The sequence below is a fragment of the Carlito syrichta genome, unplaced genomic scaffold, assembly GCF_000164805.1.
Source record: "Carlito syrichta isolate Samal-C Ts95f unplaced genomic scaffold, Tarsius_syrichta-2.0.1 Scaffold309088, whole genome shotgun sequence".
Taxonomy (NCBI): Eukaryota; Metazoa; Chordata; class Mammalia; order Primates; family Tarsiidae; genus Carlito; species Carlito syrichta.
Window position 1 is genome coordinate 617,928 of NW_007253184.1, and position 19,707 is coordinate 637,634.

General features: G+C 34.5%; 1 protein-coding gene across 1 annotated transcript in view; it reads left to right on the top strand.

The window, feature by feature from the left end:
• Positions 1 to 19,707, top strand: part of LOC103269106 (cGMP-dependent protein kinase 1-like) — a gene marked incomplete at its 3' end in the record, with an annotated part of 1,006,822 nt that overhangs the window by 371,695 nt on the left and 615,420 nt on the right. The window contains exon 3 of the mRNA XM_008066679.2: positions 13,633 to 13,746. Within this exon, the coding sequence (XP_008064870.1) occupies positions 13,633 to 13,746 (114 nt within the window). The remainder of the gene's footprint in view (positions 1 to 13,632; positions 13,747 to 19,707) is intronic.

A 19,707-nucleotide genomic window follows, 5' to 3' on the forward strand; every position in this document is an offset into this window, starting at 1 on the left:
TGCTGGGATTATATCCATCTTCATTTTTAAGCTTCCTGCAAACCTTAATTGTAACTGTCAGTGTTGCACTGGTCAGTATGTAAAGCCACATTATTCTACCCTGCTACTTACATTTAGTTGAAAGTGAATTTATGGTGGTGAGGAATTTATGAAAAGCATATTTTATTTATTTTGATGTTATAGAAAGTTGTGCGGGCAAAACTGATTTATTAAAGCATGCTACATGTCCAAAAATAAAGACCAAAATGACATTTTAAAAAAGAAAAAAATGAAAATAGAAATCTTTATTAATGGATTTTCAAGCTGTCTTAACTAATATAAATAGTTATAATGCACTGATTTTTATTTGATACAGTGTTTCCTTAGGACTTGTTTTAGCTTTCCACTAACCCAAAACTTGCTCATTCTAGCAACTGGATTTTAGTTGTGGTCAAACTTACATAGTACTCAACATGGGGTTAAGTAGTCTGGAGCCTCTAGTATTTACTCATTTCCACAGAGTGGTTTTAGCACAGGAAGAGTTTTCTGGTTTTGCTGTGCTTTGTAATGAATAAAATATTTGGGAAATGTGAAAGACTTATGTAAGCTCTTTTGTCTTGGTCTCTCTGAAGAGGTTTAATTTTATTCCTACTTTATAATCCTGGAGATGTCAACTGACCCTATGCCATTTTTCATGGACTTTATACTTTCCCTGTAGAGACCAAGGACTTCACAGTCTGTTAGGAGAACATTAAAAATGAAGGCTCAGCGCTAGTGAATTTGAACATTATTTTTTCCTGTGAAGCAGCAATGATATACAAGGCAATGTTTTTTCTTAGTTTTCAAGCATAATTTAGAAACGCACTACACTAACACTCTTCAAAATTATATTTATATTCTGAGTTCTTTTATATTGGATACCAGAATTTTTTTATAATTTTAGTTGGGCATATTTTTATATCCTAATTTTAATGTAAAAACCATCTATTGGATGAAAGTATAGCTTTAGTTTAACTTCTATTTCATAAGCTTTGTAACTTACAATCAGTAATTTTTACTTTTTGTATGATAATCACTATCCTGGCTTGAGGCAGAGTACAAATTCCTTTCTTTATTTACTTCTCTGAGATCTGGGTATGGTGGGAAATAGTTTATAAAAAGAAAGAGAAACCAGAACCTCACATGAAAACTCCTTATCTGTTCTTGAAGTGAGTCTGTGGATGCACTAAAATCTAGAAAAGCTAAAAAAGAAATATGGACAGTAATAACATTTGGAGGTGCTTAAATTCAAAAGATAAATTATTTAGGACATTTTTAGATCGGGGCACATTATTCATAGATGTTGCAGAGTCAGTAAGAATAATATTTTTATAGGAATTAGTTTCTTAAATTAATTTATTTCTGATCAAGTCTAGGTAGAAATTCACATCCTTTTTAAATATTTTAAACCTATTAGGTTTCTTTATAAAAATACTCCTCAGTAATAGAATAGAACAATGATTAACATAAATGTGTTAGGAGACAAAAGTTTTATTTAATATCCAAGTTGTTTATATTTTTATAGTTTCCATTAAGTAGTATATATAGTTAATTTTTAAAATTTTTCTTAGCAGTGTATATAGTTTATACTTTCAATTTTTGTTATTGGATTTCTGCTTATAAAGCAAACAAACCCCTTTCCTTCCTATGGTCAAAGACATATTAATAAATAACTCTCAGCCGGGCTCAGTGGCTCAGCCTGTAATCCCGCGCCTTTGGGAGGCTGAGGGGAGTGGATTGCCTGAGCCCGCGGGTTCGAGACCAGCCTGGGCAGCAAGACCTCATCTCTACAATAAATCAAAAAATCAGCCGGGTGTTGGTAGCGCATGCCTGTAATTCCGGCCACTTGGAAGGCTGAGGCGGAAGGATCGCCGGAGCCCAGCAGGTTGAGGAGCGGCCACTGCACTCCAGTCTGGGTGACAGAGTGAGACTCCAATTCAAAAAATAAATAAATAAATAAATAATAATAATAAAAAATAACTCTAAGGTGAGAGCCATCCCATATGACCAGGGAGCCAGTTAAGGTTAATTGGCAAACAATGAGATGGAATCTATGATGTTGGACTTCTAACAGGTACTCCAACCAACTAGGATCACTTGTTTTTTAAAAAAACGTACTTTGGCTTGTCCTTCTCAGACGGACTCTGAGCCATCAATCATATGTATTATCATATGCATTAATGCTATTATAAGATTCTATGGGGAAGGAACATAAGAATTGCTCGAAATAAATTCCAGTTCATTAGGAGGGAACAAACACATGGAAATATATATGGAAAATCTGAAGGCAACATGTGCTAATAAGTAGTTGCAGCTGTACAAATCTTTAAACCTAGTGGCAAAGTTTATCCATGTTGGAAGGCATGAGACTCCTGGACTGACCTAAGGATGCTTACTAAAGAAACTGAGTTGGCAGTGGTGTGTAGAAGAAAGGCAAACACTTGGATGAGTGGAGAGAATGAACGCCTTGTACTTTTTTTTATGCTAGCCCTTTTTTTTGGCACATGCATAGTAGAAATCTAAGAGAGTGGCAAATTCAATGATGATTGAAAATTAAATATTTTGTGTAGAATATTTGGAGTTTATTCAGTTAGCCAGGGATTTTTCATTTTTTTTTTGGTACCAGGGACCCCTTTGGAAGTCTGATGTCTAAGGACCTCATTTCAGAATATGCATAAAATAAACTACTTTGGGTTACCAAGACAACTAGTTATGTTGGAAATCAATAACTAAAATAATAAAAAATAAATTTGTGAATCACCAATAGGTATGAATTTTTATTTAACATATTAAATCACAGAACCTAATGGTATGTCTAATAACTACCACGAGTTTGAAGAAGTGATGATCATAAAAATATTTAAAGATATTTGTAACATTTGTCATATGGTAAGAAACTGTGCTTTCTATTGGTGACTACATTCCAAATATTGTTCATCTGACATGGTTTGTAACTATGGAAATGCTAGATTTCAATTAGAAGTTAGTGAAAATAAAGATATGGGTTTTTTTTCTTATCCAAACTTACCGATTCCTGAGTTCTATTAGGTTAAAAATCTCTGAGTTAGTCCATAAAGTATGAATAAGAGAATAACAGTGACAAAGATTCAGGTTTGCGTTAATTTAGAGAAGATTCTAGTTTGTGGAAAGACTGGACACGTGTTGCTAGTGATTTGAGTTTGACTCCAGAGAAACTAATTTGAACAGAGGGATACTTTATCAGAATAATATTCAAGAAATTATTGTTTTCTTTGCAGTATAGTTTGATAGCAGGGAATCAGGAAAGAAATTTTGTCAGTTGTCAACAAGGGCATAAGGTAAAGTTTTAATTAAGAAATGATATACTTATATGGATTAAATGTGCTCACAGTAAGAAGTATTTGTGTCATCAGTTGCAGACCTAAAGATAATGGTGTTCTTTGAGAGTGAAGTCGGGAAGGGATGGATGATAATTTTGGAAGAAAAATGAGGTTACTATGGTTGGTGAAAACTGTGGTGTAAATGTACTAAAGAAAGTAAGCGGAAAGTTTCTGGAGGAAGAACGAGAAGCCAAAACTGACGCTTAACATTCTTATTTATTTATTTATTTTTTTTTTTTGAGTTGGAGTCTCACTCTGGCGCCTAGGCTGGAGGGCAGTGGCATGCCCATGACCATCGCAGACTCGATCTGCTGGACTTTGGCCATCTTTCCGCCTCAACCTTCCAAGCAGTTGGAACTACAGACACATGCCACTGTTCCTGCTGACTCTTAATATTCTTCTAAAAGATATTATGATACTATTAATGGCATTAGTGACTCATCTTAAAATAGAGCAATGACTCGTACCTGTGTTAATTCTTATTTTTAACAATGTTGTTGAGATGTCATTCACATGGCATACAATTTATCCAGTTAAAGTGTTCAATTTGCCTGTAATCCTGCGCCTTGGGAGGCTGAGGTGAATGGATTGCCTGAGCCCGTGGGTTCGAGACCCGCCTGGGCAACTTGGTGAGACCTCATCTCTACAATAAATCAAAAACTTAGCCGGGCATGGTAGTGTGCACCTGTAATTCTGGCTACTTGGAAGGCTGAGGCAGAAGGATCGCCAGAGCCCAGCAGGTCAAGGCTGTGGTGGCCGGGAGCGGCCACTGCACTCCAGTCTGGGCAACAGAGTGCGACTCCGACTCAAAAAAAGAAATAAATAAGAAATAAAGTGTTCAATTTAATGTCTTTTAGTATATACACAAAGTTGTGCATTTCATTGCCACAGTCAAATTTAAAATATTCTCATTACCCCAGAAAGAAACGTCATACCCCTTAGCCATCACACCCCAATTTTTCCATCCCTTCCAGCCCTAGGCAACCCTAATCTGTCTTCTGTCTCTATTCTGTAGATTTGGCTATTTTGGAATGGAATTATGTCATGTGTGGTTCCTGTAACAAGATTCTTTCACTTAGCATGTTTTCAGGGTTAATTCACATTGGAATATGTATCAGTCATTCATTTTTTATACAATGATAACATTCTACATTTTTATTCATTCATCAGTTGATAAAGCTCTTTTTTATGCATTACTTTATGCTACCATTTTCTTTGAGTGCCAAGTAGAGGGGTGTTCAGCAGTTTTCTTCTACCTTCAGTTTCTCTTGTTAAAATATTATTCTTATTTCTCCTTATTCTGTCCTCAGTGGTGCTGAAGGACAAAAGTCATCATTCTTTGTATGGGTGGAAACTTTCAAACCAAATCCTCCCATCTACCACTTTCCCCAGGGTTATTTGCATGACTGCTTTTGAGAAAATAAGTTTAAAAACTTTATTTTTCATCTTTTTAAATAGAGGTTTAGAGTATTTTCAGGGTACATGGTTATTCTTTGTTTTGGCTTGTTGTCTACTTTTATTTTTAAAAAAGTATAGGTAAATAAGTGCTTGTTGTATACTCTGGAGAATCCTAACCTCACATAAAGGGGAAAAATACATATGTCACATCAAGTGCAGACACTTTTAACTGTCAAATAAAAATTCTCAAGGTGGGAAATGTATTGTACCACTGAGTGAAGTAAGTTATTGTACAGACATGCTTTCAATAAGTGGAGTGGGAGGTTGACACTTTGAATTATTGTTGTTTTTCTTCTTCTGGACTATACAGGTAATGAAATTAAAATACATTCCTAAGGCTTTTGCACAATCACAGTCACAGGACATGTGGCCATTTTGACTAACATTATAATACATTCATCAACAGGCATTTAACTCCCTAGTATTTACATCTAGACACTGTAGGAATTAAATGATTGTCTCCTCAATTAGTATATACTAATATTAATAAAAAACTTCATCAGAGGCAATAGGAAGTGAAACAAAATGGACTTGGAAAAAGCAGATGTAATCTCTTATTAAAGCAACACCTCCTTGTTGAAGGTGCAGTCATCCCTGGAACAGCATGGGTTTGAATTAGATGGGTACACTTATATGTGAATATTTTTCAGTTGAAGATGGTAAGCAAATACAATATTCAAGGGTCACAAAATCTACGTATACAGAAGGCCAGCTGTGGTGCTTGAGTATTCACAGATTTTGTTTTAAACAGAGGCTGTGTACACAATCCCCATGTACAGAGGGATGACCAAATTCCTTTACTAAAAGCCTTGAAATATAGGTGAAATTAGAGTAAGTATCCATTTGACATTTTCTTATAAAGGTCAGTTTCTTCCTTTCAGACATATGCAAATTCTTGAATCCTTAGTTTCTCATACTTATATGATCTATAGAACTACTCCAAATCCCCTGCTCTTCAATCCCCCATCACTCATTCTTCACATACCGACCCCTGTGTTTTTTGAGAGATATCCAAGCAATAGATATTGCTTCACATTTTCATTTTTCCCCAAAACCTTCACTCACAAAAATTAGCATGAAGTAGACTTTACTAATAACTTGAAGTGAGAGGTAAGACATTCACTCTGGCAACAAATAACTGAATATTGTACATTAGACATTCCTTTTACTAAAAGTCTTCCAGCGTCTTTAACAAGATGTTTCCCACTGCCTCTTTTTCTGGGATCTCTGTCTTCTTGCCTAACTTCCTTTCCCTTCACTGCCTCTGCTCTTCATCACTCTACTCTTACTCCCTCCTAAATTTTATGAACCATGGCCTAGGGGCTGGTCTATTAAAACTGCCTCTCAAAGTATTTTTTAAAGGAAATTTCCTCTTTTAAAAATATTATTAGACATTTTTATTTGCATTCTCTGTATAGTTTTATTTTTTATTTTTTAGTACTTCACTTATAATTTTATTTTGCTTATTTTTAGTTTTAAAGATGAGGGGTACAATTCAGGGTTAAGTATATAAATGTTTATTATGCAAGTACCCTTGTTGATGAGGTATGTCCTCCCCTTCCCCCAGCAGATTCCCCCCTACTGCCAATCCCGCCTCCCCACACCCTCTGGCAGTTTTCCACTGCTGCCAATCTTTTTCTTATAGTATTACAATAATTGTTCAAAGTCCACTTATGAATGAGAACATGTGATACTCAGTTCTTTGTTTCTGTGATACATCACTCATATTATAGACTATAAGTCCATCTAAGTTGCTGTGAAGTTCACAATTTTGTCCTTCTTTATGTCTGCATAATATTCCATCATGTATATGTACCACATTTAAAAAAAATCCAGTCCTCTTCCAATGGGCAGCATGGTTGGTTCCATGTTGTGCTATTGTGAACAATGCTGCAATAAACACACGTGTGGAGGTATCTTTTTCATAGAGTGATTTGAGTCCTCTTTATAAATTACTATTGACCTTTATCTTGCTGCAAGTATCATAAAATTCAATGATCATAACCCTATGAAAGCAGATACTATTATCTCAAATCATTAGTGAAGTAGTTGAGGCATAAAGAATTAAACAACTGTTGTAAGAGCCCATAGCCAATACTAGGGTGGAACCAAGATCTAAAATTCTCAACTATGTTTGGAGGAAAAAATGCCACTTTAACATCAGTAGGGTATTTTCATATGTCTTGCTTAGAAATTTCTGTAATCACCTCTATTTTAGGTGATATCTGCTGGGGAAAATTATTCAGTAAAGTAGCTTTGTGACTTTATTCAATCCGCTGGCAACATGGTTTACTTAAATATTGCAACCTGATGCTACCCTTTTATTCTACTTGTAATTTACATCTGGTGAAAGTTAAAATGACAAATAATGGAAGTCAAAATGTTCCCTTCAAATATAGAGTCTTTCTCATATGTGCATAGATTGATTTTTACATTATGGTTTCTCAACTCTGGTACTACTAACATCTTAGACTGATTATTTTTTGTTGGGGCACTGTCCTGTGCATTCTAGGATCTACTTACTAAATGTGAGTAGATTCCCTCCAGTTGTGACAACAAAAAATGTTTCCAGACATTGCCCAATGTCCCCTAAAGGGTAAAATTGTCCCCCAGTTGAGAACTGCTGCATTATATCATGAACTCTCCCAGGCTTAATATTGAAACATAGCAAAAGCAAAAATCACATGATGACTGCCCACAGATCTGACAGTGATAGTAGTTCTCTTGCCATTTGCCTGCCTCTAAGGAACTACAGAAATAACCATTCATTGTTTAGGCTAAGTGATGATATTCATATATTATAGAAATAATAGAACAAGAATGCATTATACATTGCTGGAATTAAGCTTAATAAAATTGACTTAATTAAGGCAATTAAATTATCTGGCCAGCTCTCATTTATTCAAGGAACGATTAGTTCTTATCCTTTCTTTACCTATGTGTACACATTGCTTCCCTGGCCTCTTTTTAGCTTTCCTTATTACTGGAAATTGAAATCAGTCCACAAACACTTATATGGTGCATTCCAAGTATTTTTTATTGTATTTTAATTAATTTTTTTTTTTGAGTTGAAGTCTCACTCCATCGCCCAGGCTGGAGTGCAGTGGCATGCTCACAGCCACACCAGTGTCAACCTGTTGGGCTCAGGAGAACCTTACACCTCAGTTCTCCAAGTAGCTGGAACCATAGGTGTGCACTACCATGGCTGGCTAATTTTTTGATTTATTGTAAAGACAAGGTCTCACCATGTTTCCCAGGTTGGTCTTGAACTCACGAACTCAGGCAATCCTCTCCCCTGGGCCTCCCAAAGTTCTGGGATTATAGGTTTGGGCTACCTCACCCACCCCAAGTATTTTTAAATGCTAGTATTTAAAAACATAATGTATAGAAAGATTATAGAACCGTGGTACTAAGGAAGGACATTGTGAAATCCTTCCAGGTTCCTTTTCATTGTCGGATAAATGGTTGACCCATTTACAAAAGGTTTAGTATATTCTTTTTTCTTTAAATATCTCCAAGGACAGAGATGCTATAATATAAGTGGCTCATTCTAGACTTTCATTTTGATGGGTCAGATGATTCTCTATTTCTAAATATTCAAATTGCTTAAACTATACTTAGACTTCAGTCCGTTTCCCCATCTAGGATTTCATTGTGAATATGTATTTATGCCCTGTGACTTTAATATTAGAAGCAAAAACAAACCAAAAGAAATGGAGTTGAGCTGGGCTCAGTGGCTCAGCCTGTAATACTGTGCCTTGGGAGGCTGAGATGAGTGGATTGCCTGAGCCCGTGGGTTTGAGACCCGCCTGGGCAACTTGGTGAGACCTTATCTCTACAATAAATCAAAAAATTAGCTGGGTGTAGTAGCGTGCGCCTGTAGTTCCAGCTACTTGGAAGGCTGAGGCGGAAGGATGGCCGGAGCCCAGCAGGTCGAGGCTGCGGTGGCCGGGAGCAGCCACTGCACTCCAGTCTGGGCGACAGAGTGAGACCCCAACTCAAAAAGAAAAAAAAAGAAATGAAGTTGAAGTATCTTGATGTGCATGTCGACTAATATTTTTGGCATAAATCAGATTTTTAGTTATGAATACCTTATTTAACTAATGATGAGTGTAATGATTTTAATTTATATACAATATGTATTATAATCTGTTATAATTTAGTGTAATGAAAAATTGTGTCAAATATTTATAGCAATTGTGATCAGAAGATAAATCAGAATTGCCTAATAAAAGAAGCAACAAAGGTCTTCACTCATTTATCTTGAATCTCCACTAGGCTATTTTTTTTTCAATCTCAGACCGTTTCATTCCATTTGAATAACTAGTACTTTTGAGCTTCTTATAAGAATTATCACTGTGATGATATCAAAGAAAAATAACTTCATTGAATGAGAAGCTTGGTCCTAACTAAAATAGTATAAGAAACTGATGGTTATAGAAACAGAAATTGTTTAGATAAAACTCTGCTACAAATATATGGCTAATAAGAAACAAAAAGGCTAGATAAATGACCAACTAGAAGTGAGTATAACAAACTTTTGAAAGGATACATAATACTAAAGTAGGACAATTTCTCGTAGGCTTTTATTCAATGCCCAAGGAATGATTTTTCAAACACTAAGATTAATCCTGTGAAGGGTTAACACATCATCTAAGGGGCAGGAGCTCAGCTCCAGAGAGACTATATCCATTCAGATTTGAAAGCAATCTTAAACTGACAACAGATAAGACACAGACACACTGCCATTCTTTAATTCAAAATTACATCTCACAGTGAAGCCATCCTTTTCCTTCTTATACTGGCTTAAGAGAGACATGCATAAGTGACTAACAAAAAGTACAGGTTTAAGGAGATATCTAAGTTTATATTCTGTCCCTGGGAATTGATGACTTTCCCCCCACTTAGCCCCATAGCAGCCTCATCAATTTCTACTTTCTTCTCCTGGTGGCAATACCCCCAATCTAACATGACCCTGTAAGGCAAGTCTGATCTAATGTTATGCCTAATCCATAGATGAACTCCATCTCCCAGAGAAAAATACATCCACGCTCGTAACAGGTATTGCAGTTCAACCACCAGAATGTTGAATGTTCTTACGGAACCTAGCAACTACAGAAACCCATAAGAGAGAATTCATGATGTAAAAGCTGTGGACTGTAACCAACAAAAATCCTGAAAATACAGTCAAGCAGACTAGAGGAGGAAAGAGATGAGAGGTATTGTCTAGACAGACCTTTGCTATAACACTTGATTCTCTTTAATAGCCAGTCAAGTTGTCCTGAATGTTCCAACCAAGATTGTTGGAACCAAGCACAGTGATTATAATTAGGTTATTGCTAGATGTTCTATTTCTGCCTGCCAGTAATAAATCGCTAAGCTGATTCTACTTATCATGAAGGTCTTTATGACATGAGAAAACACAGGTTCGTGAAAAACTCATAACGATAAAGCCGGGAGGTTCTGGGTCTCCTTGTAAACTCAGTTTCTTCCTTTATTTATAGATTTATCCTTATCAAAGATAGACAAAAGCATAGATATTGGATCTCTTAACACTAAGCATCTCCCACGGGTGGTTACTGTATAATGGTGCCAAGAACCAGAAGATAGATTGATGGCTGCTCAAAATGACAAGATGCAGTCAGTACTTATGACTCAGCTGGTTCCAGGTCACAAATGGGCATATGTTACCTGAAGCAAAGTGAAAAACAGGTTCAGGTTACTGTTTTACATCTTTTAATTATTTATGGAAATGACAGGAGAGAAAAAAGAGCTAAATGAAACTATAAATAACCCTTTAAACTTCATCTTAGCCAGTTGTTTCAATATCTTCTCTCACACAAACAACTTTAGCAATTAGCAAAATCTAAGTTAAAATAATTTGAGTGTTTCTTTATATTTCTTCCTGATGGAGATGGTGACAAGAGGACACAATGAAAATAATACCAAGATAGATAATATTACATTTAAAAACTAAAAATATATAATAAAAGGTACAGACCCAAAATATATAGATTACCACATTTTGGCTTGTCATTCGTTTCCCCAAATAACAGTTCTCACAGCCTCTAATAACTATTGGGCTTAGGAAGAATAATAGAAAAACTGTAGAACTTTACTAAGGTGTTCTGAAAAATGACTTTCTGATACTTTTTTAAAAAAAGAACTCTTTAATTTGAAATCTTTGAGGTTGAAATTAAATTGAAGTGTTAAAATTGAAGTATTAAAACAGTTATGAATAAATGCTAATGAATTCCTTCTGTTTCTTTAAAGAAATAGAAATCGCATTAATCAATGATAACCTGCAGTAAACTCATCAAAATGCATTTCTAAAGTTAGTAGCACATTATAGTTATATAAAAACCTCCAAGCTGAGCTGTTTCTAAATTATGTAAGTTTCTGGCAAGAACATGCTATATCTTCAACCTACCTGACTCTCCCCCTATTTTTTGTACCCCCTTCCCATTAAAATAATCATGCATAGGTCCACCTACTTTATATGTTAGTAGAGTCAGTTTAAAACAAACCTCAGAGATAACCAAAAAAAGCCAAAAAAGAAGAAAAAAAAAATCCCTTACAGGAGTATCAGACTAGGAACGTGGCCTCATGATCACTTTGATACTTTAAAGTAAGTTGATTAGGTAGCGTAATGGGCCACTGGGTGTATCCAGTAAACTTTTGACTATCTTATTCCTAGTTTTTAAAAAAGTGAACCACTTAGTTTATACTTGGGAATCATTTGTAAATGTGTAATCACTTCTAAGTTTTGCTCTAAGGCTGGTGTGTGTCCTAGTAAATGAGTTTAACCAATTTCACATTTCAGTTCAATAACTCACATTACTAGACTCTTGGAAAATTGAGATACTCATTCTTGTCTTTGAGAAAAACTCTTATTACTGCCAAGTGTGTACCTAACTTATTTTTTAGGACCCAATCTGTCCTGCCTCACTGAATTACTCACTCCTCATTCACAAAACACATACGAGAGAAAAATACCAAATTATGACTCAGGGTAACAAGTTGTCGACACTAAGCTTTTGTTTACAATTCAGGTCCGTCTGTTTATTAAAACAATGCCATATTTTGGGATCATTCTTATTTATCATATGATATCAGATCCTGTATTTCCTTGACTACAGCAAATATATTGAATTTCCACTGTTTAACGTAACCTGGCAAAGATGTTTTACATAAAAATTGTTATTTCTCAAATACAGTCTAAGTATTTTTTTAGCTTTAAGTAATATGAAATATAACTTTCTGTTACCAGCATTGATTATTCATATATGTTAATTATTTACACACACACACACACACACACAAACACACACACACAAACACACACACATATATATAATGTATACCCACCTTATAAAAAATAGACACGAGGAACTTAGGCAAATATAAAATAAGATCAGGAAAGAAAGTTGGAACAAGAGATGAGTTTGTACACAAATTTTAAGCATCAGAGTCTACATAGCTATGACTTTTAAAAATGTGTATTTTAACATTTTGTCCACACATACCATTTTCCTTGCTTGTAGGCACAATGTATATCCAGTATATGGTGTTTCTTTCATTTTTTTCTCCTTTAGCATTTCATTTTTCAAGTGTTTTGTGGAATATACACAATCTTAATAGCGCTTTCTTTTCCCTCAAACTTTGCAGTTTTTTTCTTTTTTAAAGTTGTGGGGGTACAACTCAGGATTAGGTACATAAGTGTATATATACATATTTTCTAAATCAACTTTCCATATGATCCAACAATCTCCCTACTGGAAATATACCCGGAGGCACTCAAATCATTCTACAAAAAATGATACCAGCACATGCTTGTTTGTTGCAGCACTATTCACAGTAGCAAAAACATGGAACTAACTGTACTGCCCATCAAAACTGGACTGAAGAAAAAATGTGGTACATATGTACGATGGGATATTATGCAGCCATAAAGAAGGGCAAACATATGGACTTCACAGCAACTTGGGTAGATTTAGAGACTATTATACCCAGTGATCTCTCACAGAAATAAAGAACAGAGTATCACACGTTCTCACTCATAAGCGAACATTTACCATAATACCATAAGAAAAGGGATTGGCAGTAGCGGGATACAGCTGTGGTGGTGTAAGAGGAGCACAGCATCAATAAGGTATGATGTCCACTTGTATACTGAATCCTGAATTACACCCCACAGTTTTAAGATAAAATATAAAATTTTTAAAAAAGGGTTTTTTCTACAGTCAACATTGCAGGGCTGAGGAGCAGATAAAATAGTCTTGTCCAAGTCAGATAAGATGTTTAACAATTAAAAGATGCCGTGAGCAGAATTAAATAATTCCAAAGACCCAAAGTAATTTTTCTCTTCATAATAACTGCCTTACTCAAATAAGTATTTCCAAGTATGAAGTATTCTATAAAGAAATGTACCAATGAACCAAATTTTCTTTGAGATTTAAAATTACGTTAACATTGGAATTGCCATGGCTTACTAATATCACATTCAGAATAATTTTATATGCTTACATTTTTGTCTCCATCTTTTCCGGTTGTTTCCTTGAGTTTTATCTCAAACTTTTCAGGGATGAGTTTAAGAAAAGATGTGATTTTCTTAACTAATATATTTTATCTCATTTCTTGAATTGTATCTTGGTGACAACTTTGTTTTAATTGACAATGTTTTGCCTTTTTACAAATGAGCCTAGCACGTCTAATCTCATATTGAAAATGCAACAAATGAAATGAAGGATGAGAAAGAATTAAATGACATGTTTTCTTTTTTTTCCTTCCTTTTTAGATGGGAAGGTTGAAGTTACAAAAGAAGGTGTGAAGTTGTGCACCATGGGTCCAGGAAAAGTGTTTGGAGAGTTGGCTATTCTTTACAACTGTACTCGCACAGCGACTGTCAAGAGTAAGACTGTTTTCATGTTTCTCAAATACTTCAATATCTTTATTCCCTAGACCTTTGAGGTGTTGATTCGAATGCCTATTAATTTAATCTTTGGAATTTGATCAATCTATATTTTAAGTTTTTGCATTGCAATACAGTTGGTGTATTTGTTTTCCTACTAAAGGGTGATTATTAACAATCAGTTCTGCATCGTTTATGTTTTATTACCGGCTTATGAAAATTATCTTTTTAATCGAGAATTCTCATAATTAGGATTTTAAAAATCATATCGTTTTACAAGTTAAAATTAAACAGAAGCAGGTCCTTTTTTTCCTCACCTTTATAGCCTGAGGATAATATTTAAGGAATTTTTATATCTGTCTATTTTAAGTTACATTTCCCACATAAATCTCACTTGTTTACTCAGTGGTTTAGAAAAATTAAGAGGAAGAAATGTCCTTCATCTCATTCAAAAATCATTGAGTAAGATATATCCTGAATTCTAAAATGGCGTCTGAGTTTATTTTTGCCTTCAGCTGCTCATCAAGCTGTATATTATAGCATTTTTCTTTTCTACTGATTGAGCTTATTTTAAATAGGGGCAATAAAGCAGCTTGTTTCCCTAATTTTACATGTATGTGTATATATGATTTTTCTAGCAACTTTTGTTGCTTGGGAGAAGCAGCTGCAATACTTAGAAGAAAGAGATTAAAACACATTTTTTCCTTCCTGAGTAAAGATATAATGACTGTATAACAAACAGCTGAATTCAAGAGTCAACAATGTAAGGTCCATTGCATCTTTAAGTAGACGTGTGTATTTCATGTTTGAAAAGTCTTTCTGACACATTTTTCTGTGACTGATTTTAATCACAAATGACTTTGATTAGGTTTTGTGATTTTTAAAAATGCTATTGGCGAGATGGCAAGTACATTGTTAATATCAATTAGTTTTATCTGGATACTATTGGCTACTTTGTATATTGGTGTTTTGCTATCAGAAGTACAACATATGACTGACAACATAGCATTGAAATTGGATTGTAAAGAACTCAATAATGAATGGCTAGCTAGAGTCCCAAAATTGCCTTACATGTCTCGTTAGTGAATCACCTTTTTTATTCATTGGAATCACTGTGATATCAATTGAAGTTGGGACACTTTTAGCATGGGTACTTCTTGGCATTTGAATCTTGATCTCTGAAAGCACAGGGCTCTCAATTGATAGGTACTGACATGCTTTTATTCCATGTGATTGTTTAATTACAAAACTGAAAGAATAATGAGACCCAGTGAACTGTAACTTAATCTGCCACAACTTTATGTCACTTAAAAAGGAACTTAACTGTACAAAAGAATAGTCATAACTTCATTAAGTGAAACAGATTTTCTTATCTTGCTTTATTTTCATGAGAAATATTTTTATTTTAGATGTTTTTTTTAAAAAGAGGCCAGAATAGCACATTTTGGTTAAAATAGGAGTTCTCAGAATTATAAATATCAAATTTTTAAGTTTTAAAATATTTAAAAGTTAAAAATATGTCAGCCTTGTAATCTGCTCATTTAATCGAATTGAAACTACAACATTTGGAAAGGGCAACAATTGGTAATAACATGATAGTTAATCTTATGAGATATATGGACTTTTTGTTAAAGAAATTTAATTTTAAGGAAATTAAATAATCTAGTTAAATTAATTTTACAAGCAAGTCTTTTTCATAAAATGATTTATTTGCTTCACAATGATCAATTTTCTTATTAGTTTTCTATAAAATAGTGATCATTTGCACTAATACTTATTGTACTAATATATGGCAAACTTAAATAGACACTGTGAATCTGATTCAGCAAGAAGAAACTAGGTGTTGAATGCAAATTATAATCCTACAATTTTAGAGTCAGAACGTCCACCATCAGAGGAAATGAGTGATGAAGCAAAGCATGCTCTTCTTTTACGCAGACCCAGAGAGAGTTCGCCAGTGTATCTGTGCATGTGTGTGTTTGTGTGTTTCTTTACAGTGCCTACTTTAGATATGGAGGTTGATTTGAGAAAAGAGCCAAAGATTGATGGTATGCAAATATATCTCTGCATTTACAAGTACAGTTTTTGTGCATGAGTAAGGAATAATATCTGTGAAAAATTGTTTCGTGTGAATGTTGCATAAGAACAATAAAGTATGAATAATGATTGTTTATAGTTGAGGAATTGCTCTCCTCACAAGATTGTACTTGTGACTGTAGGCCTTGAGTGCCATTTTTTTCTTTAATGTTTAAATAAAACCTTCAGGCTGAACACTTTATAAGTCTGATTAGATTTCATTGTGAATGCTACTTTTACAAAATGACTACAGAATATAACCTCCAATGCTGTCTTATTCCTTACATGTGATATAAAGCATGTCTTCAAACTTATTTGGCTTTGCAAGTCCAGTCATTTCTCAGAATTCAAGACTACATTGATTTGTCTATTTCTTCTTAACTATCATCTTGTCAGGGACGACCATTTAAAGTCTCATTAAAAGTGGATTAATCTACTTGGGTGTAAGAGTCTAAATCTGAGAATACTCTTCCTGCACAGCAACTTCTCTGTCCATGTCTTTTTTTTTTTTTTTAAACTTACCTGAGCTGCGACACTCTTAAACACAATATTTCCCACTTTCTTTCATGATTGAAAATGATGATCCAAGCCGGGCTTGGTGGCTCAGCCTGTAATCCCGCGCCTTTGGGAGGCTGAGGTGAGTGGATTGCCTGAGCCCGCGGGTTCGAGACCCGCCTGGGCGGCAAGACCTCATCTCTACAATAAATCAAAAAATCAGCCTGGCGTGGTAGCGCGGGCCTGTAATTCTGGCTATTCGGAAGGCTGAGGTTGAAGGATCACCGGAGCCCAGCAGGTCGAGGCTGTGGTGGCTGGGAGTGGCCACTGCACTCCAGCCTGGGCTACAGAGTGAGACTCTAACTCAAAAAAAAAAAAAAAAAGAAAAGAAAAGAAAAGAAAATGATGATCCATTCTCCATTCTTTTTCTCTAGATCAGCCTGAAAGCTGGAATTTTAATGCGTTGTTAATTTTGTGGTAGTAACTAAACCCTTAGCTGGCATTCAGGAGTTATTCAGTGTACACGAGTTTTTCTTTTTCAAGAGAGCACTCTTTGCAATTGTATAAAGAAAGCCATACATAAATAGGTTTCTGTGACTTCCCCAACTAACGAGTGCGATTGTAACATGTGGTTTTTTTCTTAATTCAAGCTATCAAAAAATAGTTTTTATATAAAGCTTTAGATTGACATATGCTATAAAATATGATTATAGGTGTGTTCCTAGTGATTCAACTGAAAGAAGCACCATGGTACTGTTTGAAGCAAGCTCTTTGTTTTTCTTCTGGGAAAAATTAATTGGCATTCTTTTGAAAATAAATATCTAGCACTGGTTATTATGATAGCACTAGGAGGAAGATCTGATAGCACTAGGAAGAATATTTTTTTTTAAAAAATCAAAACCATAATGTTAAGAAAAGAAAAAAAAATATTTGTATGATGCAGAAGATTTACTCCTGTCTTATAAAATAACACCGTTGATTTTCCTCTGTGGAAACAGGACACAAAATTATATATAAATTAACATAGTACTGGAAACAAAAATCTATCAACTATCCTCAGGTTATTCGTAGCTTAAACGGCCTCAAGTTATATGTATTAACTGTGATATGAAAATGGCTACTTTGTATCTATCCCATCACAAATACTCCCCATGACATGGGGAGGGGAAGACAATCCATTGTTCCGCTGGTTTTTCACAGCACCAATTAATGTCTCCAGTATTATTTGAATTTTTCATATTTTGTCTAAATATTTTAGCATTGTATAGTGAAAGGAGTTTTACTACCCATTTGCAAACCCCACAAGGGGCAGAAATTTCTCACATGTTCATTGAATATCCCTTACTCAATTCCCACACCTGGAGGCAAATCATCATCATGTTTTCCTAAAGTGTCACTCCTAGTTGTGATCCCACTTTTACTGCCCTTGCAGCTCAGGCAATATCAATTTACACTTACCCTGGACCTTGTGTCTTTGGCCTAGTTCTTCAAAATAACAAAAATGGAAAAGTTGAAGTTACTGGAAGCTTAAAAATAGAAAGGAGAACAAATTAGTTTACCTTGAGAGAATCAGTGGCACATACTGAATTTGAGTATTTTTGCCTATACACATTCAATTGAAGTCCTGCTCTTCTTACTTTGAGTTTCCAGAACACAAATCCCCCAAATCTGTATTATTCAAAAATTCTCATGCAAATACATTCCAATGAAAATCCAAGAATGAAAGAGTACTTTATAGAAAACCATCTTGATGTCAAGTCAAGAAGATCACCATAGAAAGTTATCTGCAAAGTATGTCTGCATTGGGTGTGGTGATATTTTATGAAGTTACTTGGGTAAAATATCTGACTAATAATTTCTCCTTAAATTTTTAATAACAAGTATTTAAAAATCCCCCTTTATTAGAACACTCCAGTGCTAACACAAAAGAGCCTAAACAGTCTACAAGAAATCTGACAAATTGATGACTTTAATAACATCTGATTTTAAAAAATGTATGTACATTTTTCTGCCTTAGTTTGAGTACTTCCAAGTTTCCATAGTTAAGCTTTCCTAGGTTATTAGTAAAGAGGAAGTTGGCTAGTTAAGATATTTTTCAAAGTGTCATAGACACTTTAAGCACAAAGTTTAAAAGAAGATCTGGAATTTTCTGTTTATTTTTGTTTTTAAAATCACTTTGAGTCTGTGTAGTGAAATGACTTGTACATCTCCTTGCAGCTCTGTTTCAAGCATTATAGTATTCAATCTGAATCAGAAAATCTGCTGACTGTCAAAAGCTTAAAATGATAAATGGGGAAAAAGAGTAGAGATTTGACTGAATTTTTTTGCTCGAGTACCTGTACATTCTATAACTATAATACCTATGCTGTATATACCACACTTACATATTATACTTTTATTGGTAAAGGAACAAATACATGAATGCCAGTTTTTACTGCTAATGAAAAGGAATCATAGATGAAGCTCTTGTATTAGCTGAAGTCCTTGAAAATTTCTTAAGATGACTACATCAAGAAGTAAGCAATCTTATACATTTTAGCAATTATCATTATAGAGTGCCACAAAGCATCATATTTATGATAGAGATACATTCACATGTGAAAATGAAGCGACACTGTCTACTGGTATACATTTATTACCTGGGGTTTTAATGAGCACAAGTAACCATACACTGTCATGCTCACTGTGCCACAGCACAAGAGCAGAAGAGTTTACAGCACTGATGAGAGAAAATCTGTTCTGCCTTTGAGAGGTAAATTTAAAAGATGCATGCTTTGCTTTCTCCCTGTCCAATATGTGTTTTTTACCAAGAATCCTGAAAGAAAGGAGAGAAGAAACCAAGTAAATTTAGACTGATGGTGACTAGAAACATGACCCTGGTTTACAGAAGGTATAGTTTCCAGAAATCTTATCCTCCTGATCAATGAAGCAAACTGTATTTTGGTAGCATCCTGGGGGAAGTAGGTGCACTTGTTTAGTGAATTAATTAGACAATATTCTTCTCAGTAAAATCTTCATCTCATTTGTGTGTTAAGGAATACTGTGAAATTAGTAACATAAATCTAATTATGAAATCCCTCAGAAATAAATTTCTTTAATAAAGGAATCAATTCACTAGGTAGCAATGATGCTATATAACTGACTAACATAAACAAATGGATATATAAAAGCTATCCTTTAATCTCATTTCTTTGTTGTTTAAGAAGATTAAAAGTGAATTTCAGAGAAGAGAACCCAATTATTAAACTACATGTTTTTATATTGGTTGAGAAGCTTTTTGTTTTTTGTTTTACTAGACTTGATAGAAACTGTTACAATCAAATTTATGATTTACTTTTAACTACTTCCAAAAAAAAATCAAGTCCAATATCTACATTGGCTAGGTTTGGT